Source organism: Cryptotermes secundus, unplaced genomic scaffold, assembly GCF_002891405.2.
Source record: "Cryptotermes secundus unplaced genomic scaffold, Csec_1.0 scaffold430, whole genome shotgun sequence".
Classification (NCBI taxonomy): domain Eukaryota; kingdom Metazoa; phylum Arthropoda; class Insecta; order Blattodea; family Kalotermitidae; genus Cryptotermes; species Cryptotermes secundus.
Window position 1 is genome coordinate 533,036 of NW_019721010.1, and position 22,692 is coordinate 555,727.

General features: G+C 41.4%; 1 protein-coding gene across 10 annotated transcripts in view; it reads right to left on the reverse strand.

Moving 5' to 3' along the window:
* The window catches only part of LOC111875080 (protein NDRG3), a 208,894-nt gene that overhangs the window by 114,048 nt on the left and 72,154 nt on the right, over positions 1–22,692 (reverse strand). For 4 of the 10 annotated variants that reach the window (XR_002844681.2, XM_023871161.2, XM_023871137.2 and 1 more), the window contains exons 2-3: positions 15,493–15,710; positions 9,838–9,888 (exon numbers count right to left, since the gene is read on the reverse strand). The exons of 5 other annotated variants lie outside the window; for them this stretch is intronic. Coding sequence is in view for 4 of the 5 variants with exons in the window: in XM_023871161.2 (XP_023726929.1) it covers positions 9,838–9,888; positions 15,493–15,710 (269 nt within the window). In the remaining variant the exon portion in view is untranslated. The remainder of the gene's footprint in view (positions 1–9,837; positions 9,889–15,492; positions 15,711–22,692) is intronic. One more of the 10 variants, XM_023871194.2, reaches the window with a different exon arrangement.

A 22,692-nucleotide genomic window follows, 5' to 3' on the forward strand; every position in this document is an offset into this window, starting at 1 on the left:
GTGTATCTGTTTATGGCCTCCTGTTCAGGATGCGGGTGGCCCATCACGATGTTATGTATCCGCCTTTCTTACTTTAGCACTTATACAGCAGGTCTAATCAGGTAAAGGTGAAGCTATCCCTGTAACAGGCCGTGAAGGCCCATAGGGTTGTGAGATGTTGAGGCTCCCACATTTTCTCTAGACAGTCGGCTCACAGATGGCGGTGAGGTCAGCCTTACGGGCAGGCCGCCCTTTATTCCCCCCCAGGAAGGTTCCTGGTATTCATTTCTGTTAGAGGCTCAGTCGAGCCCAGGACCATAGTGCGGCTGGAAGGATTGGGTTGATTGAAAAAATCCATCTCATCGGGATTCGACCCCATGACCTTCCGGCTTGTAGCATAGTGCCTCAACCAACTACGCTACCGCGTGCTTCCAGGTCTCATCAGGGCATAATCAAAATTCATATTCTTTAAAAATGAAATAAATCTTCAGAATGTATTCGACTGACTCATGTTAAACGTTACTTTAGACGCTTTCCAAATCACAGAGGTTATAGAGCATCGAATGAGAAGGCAAGACGTTCAGGAATGGTGAGTCGATGAGGATTCTGAACAAGGCACTACCCCAGCGTCTGCGTCAAGTAACGGGACATTCGATATGTCTGCTTCGATTCCAACCAGGTAGCTACTGAACACTAGTTTACACGGTTACCGCTACATCAGCAAGCTCAGACAGAATCTATCTACACAGACTGCCCATCGCAGTGGCCACGCGTTCTCATGCATGAACCGTCTTCGCCCGCTCGAACACTGGGATCGTGGGTTCGAATCCAACTCGAGGCATGGATGTCTGTGTGCGTTTATTATGTGTTCGTGTTGTTCTGTGTATAGGTAGTGGCCTCGCGACGGGCTTATTCCCCGTCCAAGGAGTCCTACCGACTGTATAAAAATATTAAGCAACTGAAAAAGCGGTCAAGGCCCACAAAGGCTGTAGAGTCATACATAGACAGAAATTTAGATATATTACCTATTTCAGCATGAGGCAGAGTCATAACTGTTCTCTAAGCATTCAAAAAAATAAAATATTGAGAAGTACAGATGAAATGTCGACGAAACTGTTTACTATAGGCCTGTTGCGTACAGTCAAAAATACTTACATTTAATGTCATGGCGCTCCTTGTTTATTTCTAAATAACATGAAATACAACAACACGTAGCAAGTTGGAAGTGTCATAAGAGACGGTCCAGCTAGAGAGAGTGCCGACCCTGCCTCGAAGTCCCACTAGCTCTGGAGATAGCACCTGGTAAGGGCCCTTCCCGGGGGTTCGTGGCGGATAGACAGGACTCGTTAACCATGGTAAGCAACCTGAATACAAACCCTGGACCTCCAAGATTGGGGGTTTTGCAACATGCTGGCAAACTGCTCAAGTAAAAAATAGTTACTCATAACCGTCAAATGCGAGTATGCTTCATGATTAAGGACGAAGAAAGAGAACAACCTCAAGCCTTGCAGATGGTGAATGGATACTGAGGATACACACATACACACGCTGTGCTTTACTAATTAAGCACTATGCCATGAAGGTATATGGGGGAGTGGATGTATAGATCCACGTTTTCTTGACCTCTGCACTAGTTGGAGGTGAGTGGACAGTTTCACGCCCAGGCCATTTTACTCCCAAGGAAAGAGCCCACGGTACCCTTTAGACAGGAGACTGGGTGGGCCCCAGAGCCCGTCTGGGCGACATGGGTAAGAGAAAATTCTTGGCCCTACCGGGACTCGAATTCCGACCCCTCGGTCGTCCAGCCCATAGCCAGTCGCTATACCGACTGAGCCATCCCGGCTCTTCTGTGTGTGTATACATATATGTATACAGAGATGCTACATTGAAAACCACTTTTTCATAATCAGGGGGGCTGAAAAAGAGCAAGGAGTTTCTCACCACCAGAGTAGTTTCATATATACTCCATATAAGATAAGGTAAAAAGGATTCAAATATATTGACAGTTTAATAATGACTATCAAATTCGAGTAAAATGTGGAGTTTTAGATTCTAATATCGATGTCACGAGAACGGCAGACAGTAATTTGCATAACGCGTGAGAAATATGAAAACAAAACGAGATTCCAGTTGATTGTGGGGGGGGGGAAATCAATCTCCCGGGCTTATTATTATATCATCTCCTCCCCATGCAAAATATCTGGACGGGAGGCCGATCATGGTCTAGGGAGCAGGAGTCTGGCTAGTGCATCCGCATGACTAGGCAACGTCGTTAAGCAAACAACAAATATATAAATCTGTGAAAAGAATACTGATTCAGTCTTTCGAAAAAATAATGAACACCCAAACACAGATTTCTGTTCCCAACCCTTTCGTGATCTCGTTCAGCCAGTACTGTGCTTCTCTATGTTAATTTCCAGCCATACCTCAGCGGTCGGAAGTTGACATAGGCGAAAATTGCACCAGTGCCAGACTCTAACCTGATCTTTACTCGCTCTGAGATGCGTGATGAATACGCAATAGTGAGGCACATGTCAACATCAGTGAAGGGCAAAGGTGGAACTACGTAGTTACGTAAAGCAGTTTTACAGTCGCCAGCCACCAGGGAAATACTGAGTAGCACCACTTGGATAAAACTGGAGTGAGACAGGTTTTGGTTTTTACCACTGTCCCGAAAAGGGGCCATCATAACGGAGCTGGATGTGGACTTCGATAGTAAAGGCCATAATCTTGCGGCCAGTGGGAACTTTAAAGAATTACTTGACCACCTGACTTTGAACAGCAAAATGAGAAGAAAAAAAATCATGGGAAAGTAAAAGTAAAGCTGTCCCTGTAACAGGCCGTGGAAGCCTTTAGCGTTGCGAGACGTCGACGTTCCCTTATTTTCTAGACAATCGGCTCACAGATCGCGGTGAGTTTGTCAGCCTTATGCGCCGGCCGCCCTTTACTCCCAGGAAGATTCATGGTACTCATTTCTACTAGAGGCTGAGTCGACCCTACGGCCAAAATGTTTAATACGTATTAATGCACGCTTTTATCAATCATTCGCAATAAAAAGCAACAAAAGAATTATAAAGAAACAAAGAGTTAGCCTGTAAGACAATATACTTACATAAGAAAATGAAAACGCAAGAGATGGATGAAAAACTTCAGGACTGTTCTTGTTTTTATTTGGAGTCTATTTCATGGCGTCCACTAAAAAGTAGTTCCTTTGTAACTTGGTTCAGAAATCTCCACGATTCGGCCGTTGTTGGAAGCATGTTTGTGAGCCGTTATTTTGAAATTCTGAGTTTTCTCCGAGCCTTTTCTTTGGGCGCATTGAGATATTACCCTGAATATTAACTGGAGTTTTTGAAAAAGAAAGAAGTCACATGGAACTAGATCTGCTGATGACAGCATGCGGTTTTTTTAGGTAAATATCCCTGCACACATAAGGCAAAATGAGGGACATTGGAGATCCCTCGTTTCCATTGTATGCATTCTGTAAACGCCACAGAGCACATGTGTATGAATACTGTTAAGATTTAGGGATGATTACAGACGGAATATGGCCTGGCGAATGGATTTACTGACCACCTGTATACATCACTCAGAACTACAAGCAATTATAACACTACTGCTGATTTCCACACTACAATTCACTAGCACATGCTAAGTCTTCTCAGTCTTCACTAGCCGTTTTAGGTAACAGCACTCAACAATGACAATTCTTCTGCGATGTTTTCACTACACGTTTCCTGGTAACGGATAACAACGGAGATTCTTCACCTTCGTGGTAACGTTGTTACTTGTCCTCTGGTTAACCCTACACTGCTGAACTCTTATTTGAACTCCAGTGAACTGCCTCAACTGAATTACCATCTGAACTCACAGCGCCATCTTCTCAGTCTTCCTTGCAGAACCCACCTCTTTAACTAAATGCTCACTTGGAACTCTGTAACTCGACTGCCGATTCTGAACTGAACTGTTCTTTATAAACACTTTGCCACGGACCGAAGAGGAAATATCGTTCCCAACAAATTTTCAACGGAGAACTCAATATGCAATGGATAACCGATAAAAGAATGGTCCCCTCCTACAAACACAAGTAGTTACATAAGAGGTTCTAACGTAATTTCACTCATCTCAAGAAAGATGAAGTTCTGCTCAAAGTCGAGTTTTAACGTAGCAGATTTTTGTAGCAGTTTTTTCTAGTTTAAAACAGAATTTGGGGCATACACGCTGTTCTTGAGGTATGTCAATTAAACAAATCCGAACGCCATTAAAAATAATCTTACTTGACGCGTCACCTGTGATTGGCACATCTTACGGTTTTGTAATTAACAGTAAATGATACAGCAGACCGCATTCTAGCATCGCGCAACAGGGAACTAGGTTACTAACTGCGGCAGTTTCATCTTGTAGCCCCCGAACAGGCTGGTCTACAAGCAACGCTTTCGACTTGTATTTAAAGGGTGCACAGTTCGAATTTCGGCTGGGATACCGGCTACTTTGACTGAAGATTTTCGTGATTCTTCTGACTTCTAGAAGCAAATGTTGGGATAGTGCTTCGATTAGGTCACGACTGCTTCCTTCCAAGTCTTTTCCAATTCATGTTTTCTTACTATACAGCGCAGCCTTGATACTGCAAACAAGTTCATACTTAAGCCACGGAAAAAACGGCATCCAATCGAGAAAATAACTGACCACAACTCGCAAAACAACAGTAACTAATCATATTCAGTAAAGCTTTCAGCAAAATTCAATAAAATTTGTCTGACAAACGAAGAAAAAGCATCGATATTAAAACCATGGAGTACTGAACAGATGTCCACACAGAATAGCTCAAGCTATTTAAAAACACCATATGAAACATTTATAGCGAACATATCCTGTATTATGTTGCTGAATCACTCTATGCTAAATATATGGAATAACAAATTATTGCAATATTAATATTTTTTTTTACTTTCCATTAAACTGTTCTAATATGTTAAATCACTATCATATTTCCCTCTTACTCTTACAACACGTTTTTTTCTGCAAAAAAAACATAGAGGTCTATGGAAGAATTAAGTGAGACAGTCCTAAATCCAAATGCATATTCAAAATCATAGGAACATACTCTTATATTACTCCCATAGACCTAATTTAGAAGCTGCTTCCTGCCACATCTGTAACTCAGTAAGGAAATATGCAAATAATTCGAGAAAGGAATTATAAATTACGGAAAGAAAATGATCTATTACAATGTACGATTATACAGGATTCAGGCTGAACAATAAGGTTCTTCTTAAAGTAGCTACAAGTATAATAAACAATAAAAAACAAGGTAATGTAGAAATCGTTCGTATAGCAAGTTCGTATAGCAACAGGCGTGACCAGAGTGGTTTGAACGGCTGTTGTACTGCGATGTGGAAAGCAAATGGAAAAACTACCACATTATCACTTTTCCTGGATAGTCTCTTTCCAAAAACAGAAGATCGCATTAAGTAGAGAAACTGTTTTGGAAGAGGCTGTGGACCTGTCATCTGACAGATTACTGATGAATGAATGAAAATAGAAGCACCAATAACTGAAAGTTTATTGTTATTTTAATTAATTTGATTGGTGGTAATACAGGCTATAGTATATTTCCCTTTAGCTAATTCCCGTACAATCACTACAATTTCTGCATAATAATAACACACGCGTGTCCTCCCCCCTCTCCCATGCGCGCGCACACACACACACACACACACATAAACAATAGCAACAATTATTGAGAGAGACGCCTGAAGCAGGCTAATGAATGGGAGTTAAACAAAATAAAGTATAATTATACTTGATGGTTTCTTATAAACAGGCTAATGTATAGAGGTTAAACTAAATAAGGTATAATTATACTTGACGGTTTCTTATATACAGGCCTGTGTATTAAGGATTGCAAATTATGTAGCCGTTAAAAAGAAAACACAGGGTTCTATATGCAATGACATACAGCGAGGATAAAATGCTATTACAACACCGTCCAACTGAACATAAAAATGAAACAGCTAACAGACTGAATTATAATTTGACACTCTGAAAGACTATCACTACCACTCGTATCCGGTTAATTAAGAAGAAGTATAAATTTACTGAGCCGAAATGCGCAGATTCCTACGCCCCGTTATTGCGATCTGGTGGCCTCCAAATTTCGCACCCCCCAAAAGGCTCGGATAACATTCTGTTCGAAAAGACCACGGTGCTCAGGTGATCAGCTTTAAGACAAACAACGGAAATTCACGAGACAAACTCGACAGCCGGAGGGAGATAGCCCATAACAATGACGCGTCTCCTTCACCTACTTTGATTCCATGTCCGAAACGTAATGTCAAGGCCTGAATACTAATAAGTTACCATACATCTCGTATCATTAATATAAAACTACAATGGCGTCTTTATCCAAACGAGATCCGAGGCTCACACGGGGGTATAAAGATTACGGTTTTACCGGATGTGACACCGTGTAGTTTGGTACAAACAAGCTACCTCTGTTCAATTCATTGAAAATTCTAGGCATTAAATAATAATCATAATAATTCAATTCAATTCATGTTTATTTACGTGCAATAACTTAACAGCACAGTGGCCAATTACAAAGTTAGCACGAGTATATAAAGTACAGAAAAAAATAATAATAATAATAATAAATTATGTATCAGGTTTTCTATTTTCCGATAAAGATGCCAAGGCTCAGCGCCACTAGGATTAGTCCGACGTTGGAATCGATCCACAACGAGTTACGTTAAATTCATATCCACGCAACTCCAAGACAAACTGTAATAACATATTCATGTCTGCTCCTCAATATTCCCAAGGGCTTTCCGACATTCTGTATGCATATCTTGTTTACTTGTGTCATTTACATGTTCAGTCCAGCGTAAGCGCTCCAAGTGTATTACATTAATAACAACGAACAGATACAAATCATGAAGCTCCTCGTTATGTAAGAGCATTATTCAAACACAGCAGTTTTAGCACTTAGCTTTACACGAGGCTAACTTGCGAATTGATCTAAGGGGGTTTAATGTGGCCGTCAACTATAAGCGTGCTAATACTGTACTGTATTTTCTACCTCAGTACATGCTTCGAGCGGTGTGATCATCATCAGGTGGTTACAATAAATACATAACCGTCATCACTCAACTGCTGCACTAATATGGATCCGTATTAGTGATCGTCGTAAATTACATAGTAATTATATATTAGAGTTATAAATTTTGGGTGTGTGCTCTTGACATTATTATAATGTGGTAAGGTTAAAAGATGAAAACTAAAATGTTACACTTTAAAAGTACGACTAAAGGTGACTGACGAGAGAGGATATTATACTCGTACAGTTGGGATCACCTCCGTAATAAGTTTTGTCGAGTTTTCCTTTATGTATATATGCTTTTTAGAATGTGTAGTGAATATTCTATTGTAGCTTTGTGTACTGTAGGTGCGAAGTAGCAGAAGGTTTGTACAATTATAGTGATTAGATACGTATCGAATGAGTAGATATGATGCAGTTTAGATTATCTTCTTTTATGAGTATGTTTTTTCACTTCGCTGTATATTATTGATCATGTAATTGTATGTTTACATGTTGTGTGTGATATCAGTGCTTAAGTGTAGTAGTTGACTGTCAAAGCGTCATTTTTCAAGCCTTGAAAATACCAAGAGAAAACACGATTTACTTAAAAAGAGGCTCATCTAGAAAATAATCCTCCATGCCCTCCACAATTTATTGAATGTCTTCTAAATGCTGTATATAAATGTTCCTTTGCTTTATAAACGTCAATAATAATAATAATAATAATAATAATAATTTAACGGAAGGACTGGGTTTACTGATCAACGATCTTTTTATACCCACGTTCTGAATCCCACTACCCCTGTTGGTTCTGCGGATCTCACAGCTACAGCACTCCTTGCCCCTAAGATGAAGGCACACTTATGTTCCTCCGAAACGTTCGTGAACTCATACGGGACTACAGGACGTTACACCCCAGAAGATTCTGCTCTTCCTTCCACTTGTTTCTATCTTTCAGTTTAAAATGTCCTATATTTAGCTCCCTTCTAACACATTCAATGTTCTTACTCACATGCATATTGAAGTACGTAAAATTTCGAACAAGGAAAGTAAAAAAAAAAATATTTCTGCTGTTTGTATTTGTAAATTAAATAGTCCATTTTTTGTCCAAGTTTAAATATCACAAAACTGAACAGTATAAACCTTTAACCGAATTCCTGTTCTTAATTTCCGCTGTAGAGTTCTATGAATTACGCCGCAATCTCCTGAACATTTTTATTCAAGTTATGACGAAATAAGAAAACGGAAGGCTAATTGGATTGGTCATATCTTACGCGGTAACTGCCTTCTAAAAGAAGTTATTGAAGGAATGATAGAGGGGCGGATAGAAGTGACAAGAAGACGAGGAAGAAGACGTAAGAAGATGCTGGATGACCTTGGGGACAGAAGAGGATATTTTCATTTGAAGGAGAAAGCTCTAGATCGCATCAAGTGGAGGAGTTGTTTTGGAAGAGACTGTGGACCTGTCGTCTTGAAGGTTTTCATGGCGGTGACTATGAAGAAAGCAGTCTTCTGTAGATGTTGTGTTAACCGACGTTTCGGAGCAACGTATCGCCTCCATCTTCAGCTCACGCTGGTTTCTCGCTCGCGGATTTTCTTCTTTTATCTTCTACCTTGAAGATGGAGGCGATACGCTCCTCCGAAACGTCGGTTAACACAACATCTACACGGCGCCACATCCCAGAAGACTGCTTTCTTCATGGCTAGATTTGCTGGAATATTATGCAGAATAAATAATTATTAGCGTGTCTATATTTAACAGTTTTAACGTAAATTGGAACGTGCCAAATTTAACGTCCAGTCAGTTTCTGGAACTGTATGAGGGGAGAAGTGTGCATCTGATTCTTACAAATTTGCTGACCAACTGTCAATGGCGATGGGGTGAGCATTCGGGGATGTGGCAGCGATTTCCATTTGCAACAGCCTTTTCGTAAGAGAGAATTATGCTGATTTCCGTATGATCCTACTTTCTGACGCTTTTCTTCATTCGTTATAATCCTTTTTTTTTTTAAATTAATGTTAACAAATTTTCACACATTATTCTTATGTACTTCACTACAATGTAACTAACACACAAAATGCTCCCTTGAATGTAAAGTGAGCCCTAATTCTGAAAGGATAAACTACAAAGGAAATGTCCTTTTTACGTTATCAGTTATACATCCTAAGAGTTTCTAAATACGTATCTGCAATAAACGACTGTCGATATAACATTATAACATACTAAAACGTCTGGAAATACTTCACAGAAGCTTTTCGTGTAAATTTAAAATGTCGAATATGGTGCTGCCGATTTTCAGACAGCATTTAGAATGTGCGTTACATTTTTAGAAATACGGTACCATTTACTAAACTCTAATACAGGCCTAAAATATTTCAACTTCGCTAATGCTGGGAAGTTCTTGAGTAGCTGCGCAATTGGCAGCTTTTCAAGAAGGACTCAGCTCCACGAGTAAGTGAGTTAGAGAGTGAGTGAGTGAGTGAGTGAGTTAGAGAACAAAGACGTTATTCAGACCTCAGAACTGATATCGGCATGCATTAAAACTGCAATTTTCACTAAGCATTATGCAGTTTGCAGCGTTTGCGTTCAGACTGACACGAACAGTTAAAGCAGTCAGGCAGATTCTGAGGAATGCAGGAAGGCAGAATACACACGTCAGAAGAAACAAGCCCGCCCGCCACCCACAGAATAACCAGCTTCATGCTGTGGCAAGAAACAATGGCAAGTGACACAGTTATTATGTCTGCCCCTTATCCGGGGGCGGCGGATGGCGTCTTACCCCAGTAGTGCAGTCTCCTCGGCAGACGCTGAAGCTGGCATTTTTCTGTCCCTACAAAAGCAAATTGTTTCACTTTGGTAATACCAAATAATAACAAAAATTGTGCAAAGAATGATAATTTTATTGAAAATGATATCTGTGTCAAATGTGTGTGTTACATTTCTAATACTTCTGTGTACAATACAACTTACAAACATAAAAACACGTGCTTTGCTATAATTCTTCACACACACTCAATGTGTTCCAAAAATCCCTGAGGTGTATTTAGAGACTCTGGGAGCACAATGCACATTTACATATATTCAGTTTTCTCGTTTTCTTTATATATGCCATTCGTTTTGCATTCCGCGCCTCATCCTCAATCGTTCCAGAAAATTCAAGTCGACCTCCTAAATTATGAGACGAAAGTTCACCATCCTCAATCTCACAAATTAGTGTTGAACAAAATTCAATTGAAGATTCAATCGATAACCCTACAACCGCTAACCTCCTTAACGGAATTCTACTCAGAGCCAATCAGAAACACTTTTGCTAAGTATGAATATTAGACTATGGAAAATAAATAGAACTTTTAATACTCACTACTTTATGTCAGTATTATTTCACCTTGAAGTAGCAAAAGAAAAATCATAATGCCAAGTTTACCAGTGAAAAATAACAAGAATGTAACTTGAATCCCATTCTTGGCACATGGTCCATGAATCAGAAAAGTTTACCATTTTTCGCATTACACAGGGCTTTCCAAGAACGCGACCAACGCCCAATACAAACCGATCGTTTGAACAGACATCGCAACCGCTGTATATCTTCGACTTAAACACGAACTTCGGTTATACCGGAATAGCGAAATCTGGATAACTTCTCATACAGTGAGCCTATTCATGCCCAGAGTTTGCTATACTGATTATCGCTATAACCGAAAGGAACAGGGTTGCATGTGGAACGACAGCTATTTCTCTATGTACTTCTCTGACGTAAAGGCACGTTACCAAAGGATCTGTCCTCAATAACTTTTGGAACACACTACATAATACCGAAGTTCCAACTCTCAATGACTTTCAGCTGAAGAGATGTTTCAATCCACACAAATTAATTTAAACATCACAACACCAAAATGACATTAACAAGCACAATATTTAAACCATTTATAACATTTACCCGTAATTCGGCACATCATTGCATGTGAAACGTGTGATCACCCACCGTCACATTTCATTTTCCATGCATAGAGTCTAGGTTTCCAAATGACACCTGAGCTATGGAACTTTCTCAAGAAAAGAACCCCGTAGTCAGCGTAACTCATGTGGCTAACGTTATTACATAAGCCCTCATGAAGCCTGAGGTTTTCACATTATATCCTTCTGGATTGACACCGTATAGTCTTGCAGATGATTATCTGGTGTCTCCGTCATGGGGCAGACAATGGAGGCAACACGCTGCTCCAGAACTGTGGTATTCATCTACAAGACTACACGGTGTCTTAAACTAGAAGTCCTAATCTAAAACCGATATCTTATTTTTTTCAGGCACTGCATACCAAGAATTATGACGCATTTGTCCATTCTGAACAGACAACAATAGGTATACTCTTTTTATTTTAAAATTGCTTTTAATTAATATTTCTCTTCTGAATTTTGATTACTTGTAGAAACCCAATAACAATTACTGCACAATGCAAGAACAGATTCGCTCTAGAAACGCGCAGATAACGCCGCACCGTAACGGCGTATATTCAGTGTTTAATGATCATTCAAGCTGGAATCAGAACTTGGTCCTTGGAAATCTGAATACTGAAAATCAGCAGCTCAAATCGCATTCCCACGTAAATATGTCATAATGTTCTACAGAGGGGGCCTGACCTACTCATTACTGTACCATGAAACCTCATTTATTGACCCCATTCCCACCCCGACATCCGCAGTATGACTGAGAAACTACAGGATTTTCGGTTGAGAGCGAGTGTGACGATGTGTATTCTGTTGCACCAAAACTTATGTTGGTAAAGTCACGAGGATAACATAATCAAGGTAATTAAGCAGTTTCAAATAAACCATATACACTCGTAACAGCCAAAAACAATCTCTGGGGAAATAGTTCTTTTTTATTTCAATAGAGATGCATGAGGTGCCCCAAAAACCAAGAAACCTTCATATATTTCTGAAGTTATAGAACATTTAATTGCAAACATGTGAGGATTATTTACCATCACTGTACTTTTCATCAGTCTAGTATCTTACTGTAAACACAGTTGTCCTTCCAGAATTCTTCTAGTTCACAGAGTGCACATTCAACAAAATGAGAGTTTCGAAGTGTCCCTCAAGCACTACAATATACATACTCGTATAACAACGGCTCACATTAACATAAATACAGTGTGATCAAATATGCTCTCGATGCATTTAAATTTCAACAGGCTTTATGCTAGCTCATTCTGGGGACTGTGATAGGAAGAAAGTAAAATTATGTTCTTGAACCACTGTTATTAAAAAAAAGAACCTAGTTTCCTTCCTCTCACTCTGTAGTTCTAACTAAACTGAAAAAGGAGACACTGTTCTTTCGTTATTTCATAAAACACATTAAGTAAGAGTTAAATACAAACAGTTTTACTTCAAACCATTAGGTCTTATTCAGAGGTAAAGATATATTGCATATCCCTTAGCTCTGTGTTACATGTGGGGTAAAAGTGATACAAGTGTTTCACAGCTATGATGTGCGGGAATGCGATACACTTATAAAGACAACTATAAAACTATAAGCGTGGCATTCAGTAACTTACTATCCACTTTACACTGCAAAGCGTTCCAGGGAAAATATATGCAAAAAGCAACTTATATTACAGCAGTGCTTTTCTGTTACCAGATAAATTCTCGGCTAACGAATGCGTGCGTGTGGCTCAAAGTGGAAAAGTATGTTACGTGTTTCAAAGTTTAAATGCTTCCAAGCATTCTGCCCGAGAGTGCTCAACAGGAAATCCATTGTCACTGTCTCACAAAATCAGTAACAGCACGGTGACTACAATAAACGCTAAACGTCAGAGACATGCTAACTTTCCAGACGTCTTACTGTAACATAAAAATTAATGTTTACGTGAATTTTAGCTGTTTCTCTAAATCAAAATTATTTTATAATCCGACTGTAATATTCAAACAGCTCTTCAGGTGTCATTTAACGTTTCGTAAACTGAATGAATCGAAACAAATTAAACAAATAGCGCAAAATCAATCGAGCTTAATAACAAAAACGAAGTTTCAATTATTTATTTAATGAATTAACGCCCGAGTCACATAAACCTTAAATTAAGGTTACGAGGAAATGTAAACACAGAAACAGAAATATAGTACTGTACATAAGAGGTTAGAATTAGTAGGTGAATAGGGGCAGAGTATCACAAGAATATGTTATGCGGATATGTATGTATTGTAGACACACGAGAACACAACTCAATATGCTGAAATACAAACTCTAATTCATAGCATAATTTATATTCCCACAAATTCTTTGACAAATAAACAAACAAAACAAGCTCCTTGGCTTGTAGTCCGCAAGCGAACTATATCGAGCGAGAGACCGCCGCCTGTCGGCGAAGTTAGTGCCAACTTTAGCGGATAGAGGGTGTCGCGTGGTCAGCGCAACGGATCCCCACGCCCGTTAATCTCGGTTTTCTAGACCGGAGCAGCTATGTCCTTGAAATAGCTCCTCAATTATCCTCACAAGGCTGAATGGACCATGTTCCAGACCCAATTCTTCTCAGATAAACTGGCGGCGCCGGGAATAGAACCCGGGACCTGTGGATCTGTAGCCAGGAACTCTGACCACTAGACCATAGAGGCGGTCAAACATTCTTTGACACAAAGAAAGAAACTGAGGGAACTCCTTATAGGCCTAACGATAAATCAGGGTAAGAATACTAGTACTTCAGCCCTTGTTTGTTTCCTAAGCTAAACCGTCCTGTTAATCACTGAGAAGTACTTCTGACAGGGAGTAAATTTAAACATGGTTCATCATGATTCAGTCTGATTCCGCCCCCAGTCACAATACATTTACGCTACAGGCCTTCATAATTAACATCACACGCACAAACCTAAGAAAGTAAAACGGTAAAACTATCCCTGCGCTTAATTAATTAAGCATTACGTCATGAAGACATATAGGAGAGTGGAGGTACAGCGCCACAATTTTTGACCTCGGCACTAGATGGAGGTGAGTGGTCAACTTCACGCCCCGGCCGCTTTAACACCGGGGGAGAGTACCCGGTACCCATTGGATAGGAGGCTGGGTGGGCCCCAGAGTCTGTCTTGATGCTCTAAAAGAAAAATCTGGCGTCTCCTGGGAATTCAACCCCGACCGTCCAGCCCACAGCCTGTGGCTTATCGACTGAACTACACTGTGCTGGAAACGTGGTCGCAGATTCCAAAGCTTCTAGATTGAAATTATACTAATCATATTGTTTTCTTTTGTTGTTAAAAACTGGCTCTGCAATATTTTATTAAAGCAAATAGCATCAATCGTGTCCAATGTATGTTGAAGAGTGAATTAAGAACACTGGGTTCAGGATAAAAATGTGCAATATGTGCCTTCTTTCATGCACTGCTAATGCTATTCTGTCTAGAATGAAGCTGCAAAAGTCTTGGCCAACCTCCAAGCACGACGACTTCAGGAGCCACAGCCCTGCGAGTATGTGCAACGAGATACCCTGCCTGTTTATTTCATTCTCTAACGTCTCACTGCGGTAGCTGTGTAAAGAGGTAAAGCTGTCCCTGTAACAGGCCGCGAAGGCCCACAGGGTTGTGAGACGTCGAGGCTCCCACGTTTTCTAGACACTCGGACTACAGATGGTGGTGAGGTTGTCAGCCTTACGCGCCACACGCCCTTTACCCCCCGGGGAAGATCCCTGGTACTCATTTCTGTTAGAGGCTGAGTAGACCCCAGGGCCATATTGCGGCTGGAAGGATTAGGTTAATTGATAACATTCAATAACTTAATCGGGAACCGAATCCGTGACCTTCCGGCTTTTAGCATTATGCCTTAACCAACTACGCTACCGAATGCCCAACTGTGTAGGGCTTCCAATATCAGACCCGAAATTTGGAGTTCCTTGTCTCTTTCTAACGAGATCATGAACATATGTTGTGCTTGTTAGAAAAAACAAACAATAGAACAGAAAGGAAATGTAATAATACAAGGGAGATGAAAATGAAAGGACGGGGGAAAGAAAGAAATGAGAAAAATTAACAAATAAACTAAGAACAAAATATAGAAACAAAGGAAAGGAGAGAACGAAAGAAGTAAAGGAAAACATGTATAAATATGTGACAGGCTTTAAGAATGACGAATTCTGTCAGGTCACGAATCTGAGGGCGAAGTTTATTTTACCTATCTGCAGGATACTCACCACTATCTTAATATAACAGTTTCTGGGAATATGTTGGCCCACTAATGGTACCTTTCTAAACCGTACTGGCACGCAATACAGCTTGAGGTATTGTGCTACGCTTAACACAAATACTGCTTTTATATTCTCAGTTCCTTTTCTGTAGAACTGTACATTTGTCCTTGAAACACACACGCTGACACTCGTACCAAGGCACGAAAAGCACTGCTGGAAGTTACCAGAGGGTGGCACATACAAAAACAAGTTTTTTTTTCTCTCTTTACCTGATGGCCATGCCGGGTACCACCTCCACACGGGGCTCATCATGAGCTCTCAAAATAAGAGCGTCGGAGCGCCTCGTTTGGGGCCCGGCGAAGCTAAATGCTTTCTTCACTGTTTCAATGACACTAAACTTGTTCTCTTCTATGGTGGTGCTCTTGTAAACATCATCAGCAAGTGATCTGTACGAGGTGCCTATACCTGATGGCATGTTCTCGGTTGCCTGAGCACGTGCAAACGTAAAGAAACAAATCCAAAATAAACATCAACATACAAAACAAAATAGGCAAACAATCATGCACAAAAATTATAATACACAAAATATATGGGTTGGTCCAGCACTAAGATACAAAATACTTGAACCCTTCAACGGACGAAGTTCGGTTACAAACAACAGACGGTCAACAACGATCAGCCGAGATGTGAGATGATACTGATAAATCGAAAAGAAGTGTTCGATATCGATATGCATTTATCGCAAAAACATATCATACAATATCCTGGTAGCAGAAAATTACTCTTGTTATTTATGCGAAAGTTCTAAAATAATTCGCCCATACACGAAAATTCTTGACCCTACCGGGACTAGAACTCCGACCCCTCGGTCTTCCAGCCGGTAGCCCGTTGCTATACTGACTGCGCTATCCCGGTTCCTACTAAACACTAATGCATGTCATAAAGAGTTATAAAGAGAGGTTAACCGTAAACGCCACTGAAGTAAAGAGGGTCATTGATGCCAACCTTTAAACATTTCAGAATGCTCCACATCTGTTATATGACAGCTTGAGATTTATTGGTTGTCAGTGGCTTTATAAGCATAAATCAATTTCATTGGCTATACACACCTAGCTGCCGGTCACGGTAGCCGAGAAGCCTAAGGCCGGGTACAGACTAGCGAGCTGGCATGTAACATAATGGTTACTGTAACCACGTCTTCGTATGGACGACGTGTCCATAGCCGTCATGTAACCAGCTTCGAGCGACCCGATCCATAGTGCTCGTGGTGAGCTCGCCATGAAGATATGCAACGCTACTCCTGGCTCGAAGGAAACGTACACATTTACGAGCAAGCGATTGTGGCGTCCACGAGCCTACTGCGAGTACCTTTGTGTTCGCAACAAAAACCGACAAGGCAGTGGCTCGCCGGTCGTGTTACAGAGCGCGCTCGAAGTACGTTCGCGAGCGTGGTTCGGAAGGCGTCCACACTAACAGAATGTGGTTACAGTAACCGTTGCGTTACATGCAACAGCTCGCTAGTGTGTACCCGGCGTAAGACACCCGGTCTTCGCTCGCTTGGAAGCCGGAATTGTGAGTTCGAACCCCACTCAGGGGATGGGTACCAGGGCTCTTTCATCGGTGGTAAAGCGGCCGGGGTGTGAAGCTGCCCACTCACCTCCATCTAGTGCCGAAGTCGAGAATCGTAGTGTTATATCTCCACGTCCCCATATGTTTTAATGGCTTTATGCTTCATTAATCAAGCACGGGTATAACTTTGCCTGTTACCTCTATGAAGTTTAAATAAAATTTGTCATCTGGTTAAAATTATAGCGTAGGGTCATCATTACGGACAAATCATACATATTTATCATTTCTCTCATAAAACGGCTCACCGTACAAACAAATGGCAAGTAACATATAATTTCGGGCAACTTCAAGATCCAAGATTTACATTTGAAAATTTTCTCTATACAATGCATAGGGCCTATTTAAAGAATCACAAGGAAAACTGTTTTATGACTTTGCAAAGTTATAGGCCAAATATCGTAATACGCTTCTGCAACAACAAGTTAATATCAACACCAATCCCGTAAGCAAAACTGTACAGATGAACTTCGGAAAAGAAAAGCCACTCCAAATTGCAGTTCACCCTTCCACTGTGATGTTTAAAACTGCAAATGCTCCTTGGTCACAATTACATAACTGTTAACAATTGAGTTCAATCAGCAGCAAAGCAAGTTTGCTTCAGTGTCACTGCTTGCGTGATGAACTTGGCTGCGTTCTCAGTTTCAATCAGAGGATATGCTTAACCATTATCTAGCATCAAAAGAGCAGACCGTAGGCCTGCACGAATTCCGAGCGCCTGGTTTTTTTATTGCTAGTGGGGTGGGACTAAGTCCCTTGTACTGCGGCCACTTCTGGCCCAGATGATAGGTGAGGGTGATTGTGGAGCAATTGGTGGAATGAAGATTGGCAGAGGAAACCGAAGTACTCGGAGAAAATCTGCCCCAGCGCCACTTTGTCCACCACAAATCCCACTTGACCAGACCCGGGATCGAACCCGCGCCAAGGTGGGAAGCCAGCGACTAACCGCTTGAGCTATGGTGCGGCCTGAGCGCCTGGTTGCCATGGTGATTAAAATTTTCATTATCACGCTTACAACTTTCTATTAGTTCTTTCTTCCCTTTGACGATCCTTCTTCTCGCCTTTCTCCATTAATAATTTTCTATCCCTTTTATTTGTTCGTCTTGTTGTTATTCATCTCCAGTTTCCTTCCTCCCTCTCCTTCGCTACCATTAACTCCTTTCATAAGCCGCGCCATAGCTCAAGCTGGCTTCCCACCGCGGCGGCCCGGGTTCGATCCCGAGTCTGTTCAAGTGGGATTTGTGGTGGACAAAGTGACGCTGGGCGGGTTTTCTCCGAATACTTCGGTTTCCCCTGCCAATCTTCATTCCACTAAAATTCTCCATCATCATAATCACCCGGGGCAGGCTACAATAGGCCAATCAGTGGCCGCCGTGCCGAGTGGACCCACTTGGACTCCACCCCTCACTAAGCGAATTAAAAAAGAAAAACTCCTTTCATCCTTTCTCATAGATTTATCTATCAATCCTACTGGTTATCTAGCCGTAACCTATCAACGGCTAACGCTGCCTACTTCAAGATCAATAACACTTACACCTAACAGGAAATCAAAGAAAGGGTAGTTGGCGCATACAACATGCAGGAAATATTCCGTGCATCTGATGTATATAACTTTTCTTGGTGGGGGAAGAGAACGAGAGAGTTGAGGGTGGGGTTGGAGTGAGGGACTCTACATTTATTGCGAGGGCCACTGATACACCCTGATGGTTCCCAGGCAGTGCCCACTCGTCATTCAGGAAAAGATAGGTCGGCGAGAAAAGTAAAGAAGGTTCAGCGATGGGAAGTGAACTGCTTAGTGCTTATGTAGCTTGGGGAGAAAGATGAACAGGCTATTTCACTGCGTTACGGAGTAAGTTTAAATTCCTTATTTCCTGTTTATACCGCAGACCTAAGGGAAAACATTCAAAGTCATTATGAAATTTATCCCGTAGTCCTAATCTTGCCAATGCCCGGGTTCGATCCCGGGTCTGGTCAAGTGGGATTTGTGGTGGACAAAGTGGCACTGGGGCAGGTTTTCTCCGAGTACTTCGGTTCCCCTGCAAATCTTCATTTACCAATTGCTCCACAATCACCCTCACCTATCATCTGGGGCTGGTACAATAGGCCAGAAGTGGCCGCAGTTCAAGGGACTTCGTCCCACCTCACCAGCAATTAAAAAAATACTGTGCTGAGCAGACGCGTTTTAATACGCGTACATTATGGGAGGCCTACTAAAATGAGGAACACTAACAGTGACCATGAGCAAACTTCAAGTCTACCTACAGGTAAGAAATGAAATGACGCGAACGTAGAGCTATGCTGCAGTCTACCATTCATGAATTTTTCTAGGGCCGGGGGGACAACGGGGCCATTTAAAATTTACCGCGGGCCGAAGATATCGACAAGACAAACTGGCTGTTTGAAAACTGTTAAACCGCTTTCTGTTGTGTGCACTGCACTTACGAATTGCGAAACATTCACGGATACTTGCAGAAGGACTGCACATACGCACATTACAGTATACTCGTACTAACCTAACACTGGCAGCAGAACGTAGGGGGTCAACGCGGTTTGTACCAAAACTCGTCACTGGACACAATCCTGCAGTGTACCATCAATCTCAGAACTTGCCTCGTTTCTCAGTCTTTCTGTGGACGCTTTAAAAGTAGTTTCCCCGTCAGGATTCTCTATGTATGGACCATCTCTGTGGTCTAGTGGTCAGAGTTCCTGGATACAGATCCAGAGGTCACGGATTCGATTCCCGGCGCTGCCAGTTTCTTTCTGAGTAGCAGTGGGTCTGGAACGGGGTCCGCTCAGCCTCGTGATGATAATTGAGGAGCTATTTCAAGGAAATAGCGGCTCCGGTCTAGAAAACCGAAATTAACGGCCGTGTGGATTCGTTGCGCTGACCACGCGACACTCTCTATCCCCTAAAGCTGGCATTAACCTCGCCGACAAGCGGCGGTCGCTCGGTCGGTATAGTTCGCTTGCGGACTAAAACGACGGAGTTTGTCTTTCTTGACCGGTTTACGTCTCTGCGCTTCACGGTGACCGGTGCGTTGCTTGCAGCGAGGCGCATAAGAATTTTGCCAATGAATCAGTATGCCTGCTGGCCGACAACGTTTCGAAAGAAGAGAAGTCATTAACTTGTGTACCGCTTGACGGCATTATGTTTCACGGCGAGCAATGCGGTTCATGCGTGGGGGTTTGTTTATGATTTGTCAGCAGTAGGCAGCAGTTACCGCCGGTCACGGTAGCCGAGAGGTCTAAGGCATGCACTGTCTTCGCTCGCTCGGAAGCCGGGATCGTGGGTTCGAATCTCACTCAGGGCATGGATGTTTGTGTGCGTTTTTCTGTGTTTGTTTACATGTAGAGGCCTTGTTACGAGCTGATGACTCGCCCAAGGAGCCCTACCATATGTGTAAGATCTAGAAAAACCGAAGTGAACGGAGTTCATGGAGGTAGGCCTAGGCCCACTGGGGCTGTAGTGCCAAGGAAAAAAAAAGGCAGCAGTTACCAGCTCAATTAGCCAGTTGTTCTCAGTTACAGTTACTGAGCAGTGTAGTACGTCATGGTGCGGTGTACTTTAGAGCAACATGTATTTCTGTATGACGCCTATGTGAAATACGGTTCTGCTAGAAAGTGTCGGCGAAAATTTCGACGTAAAGTTTGCGATGAAAGAGTCCCCACAAACACTTCACAATTTGGTGAATAAACTTAGAAAACAGGGACTCTTCAAGAGACAAGGAACACAAACATATGCTCCGAGTGCTTACTGAGGAGAAGTTATATGGCACAGGGGCCAGACTTGAACATACACCTAGAAAATCACTGAAATGTCTAGCTCAAGAGACTGGAGTGTCAAAGTCTAGCGCAAGAAAGGCAACACAATTCCTGAAGCTTGGTCAAGAATACGTGGATCTATATATCCACTTCCCTATACATCTTCATTGCCTAGTGCGTAACTAGCCAAGCACAGGAACACTTTAACTTTGAAACATTACATACATACGGGCCTACATTGTTGTCGATTTTGATTTTATGAAATGTTCATATATTTACTTCCAGCCTAATTTTTTTTTTGCTTTCTTGTAGGATAATTTCTGCATTATTTTTATTGTACCCATTTTTTTTTTCCAATGGCTCTTCCAGCCCATTCAGGGCCCAGGCCTCTTAATTCAGTTCCGTAATCATTTTTCACAGACGGCAGGACTCCTTGGAAGAGTAACCAGCCCATCGCAAGACCGCTACATAAACACAGAACAAACGCTTTTTTTTTTCTTGGCACTACAGCCCCAGTGGGCCTAGGCCTACCTCCATGAACTCCGTTCACTTCGGTTTTTCTAGATCTTACACATACGGTAGGACTCCTTGGGCGAATGATCAGCTCGTCGCAAGGCCTCTACCTGTAGACAAACACAGAAAAACGCACACAAACATCCATGCCCTGAGTGGGATTCGAACCCACGATCCCGGCTTCCGAGTGAGCGAAGACAGTGCATGCCTTAGACCGCTCGGCTACCGTGACCGGCCGAACAAACACACACGCGAACATCCATGCTCTGAATGGGATTCGAATCCACGATCCCAGCGTCCGAGCTAGCGAAGACAGTTCTTGCCTTAGACTGCGCGGCTACTTTGACTGGCCTTATGGTACTTATATTTTCCCCGAAACGAATTAAAATCATCTGAAAAAAATAAGTACTGTACTGGATTTAGGTCATTCAGTTCCAGCGCTTCCTGGCCCACCCGGAGAAATGAAGGAATGATTCACAGACTTGAATACAAGTCTACATTTATATGACTTAGCTCTGAACCAACCAACATATCACAGTACACAAATACACATACAACACATGCTGGTGCAAACAACAGTACTTCAAAGCAACGTCAAGTTCCGTAATATGACAAAAACCTCAAAACAATTCAATGTGAGACATTGCAAATGGGCATTCCAGTGAGCATCCAACAGAAATGTACAACTGCTACAGACGTACATCCAAGAAGCATGACATTACTCTAAAATTTCACAGGCCACTTTGTTCTGTTATTTAACACATTAAGTATGCTGTGCCTTTTTTGGTCTTCAGAGCTATGTTTTCCTGCATATTTTGTGAAGAGTTTTAGTTTATTATTTGAAGTGAAGGGAATCACACATATATGAAAATCTAATGTCACGTCACACTGAATAACACAAATATTAATTACGGTAACACATATGCCTAAGTCTACAGTTTTTATGGTATGCCTGATTAACAAATTATCGGTTCACTGGAAAGACTTTCATCTATAAAAATTTAGCACGTAATCATTACGTAAAGCTTCTAGGTCAAACTAATATAAAAAGGTCAGCCTCTTCTCGTATAATAATAATAATAATAATGGTCTTTACAAAATACAAATGAATTTTAGTACTGTTATTCTAAACAGACTGAAATTTAACGCCGCTATTATCCAAGCTGTTAACGCTACGAAAAAATAAGTATGGCAACATTACTTACGTGCCTGCACCGATTTATACTTAGTATGTTATGCTTTGCTATGCACAATAATAACAATTCAGTTCTTTATTATTTATGTGCCGACTCAACAGCTACAATAATAAAAATAATAATATAATCGGTAAAGAATGACACAAAATGAGTTTTAGTCATTCAATAAGATAATTTAGTAATTAATTATGTATGGATAAGCCAAGCATGCACATTTCAAAATTACTTTACCACTTCGGGGCGTGGCTGTAAGAAAAATTAAAGAGAAGGGGCTGTCAACTACAAAATGAAAATGTTCACACCATTATACTAACTGTCACACTTCGTAGTACAGTCTGCTGTTTCACACATTTGGTAATCACTGAATTAAAA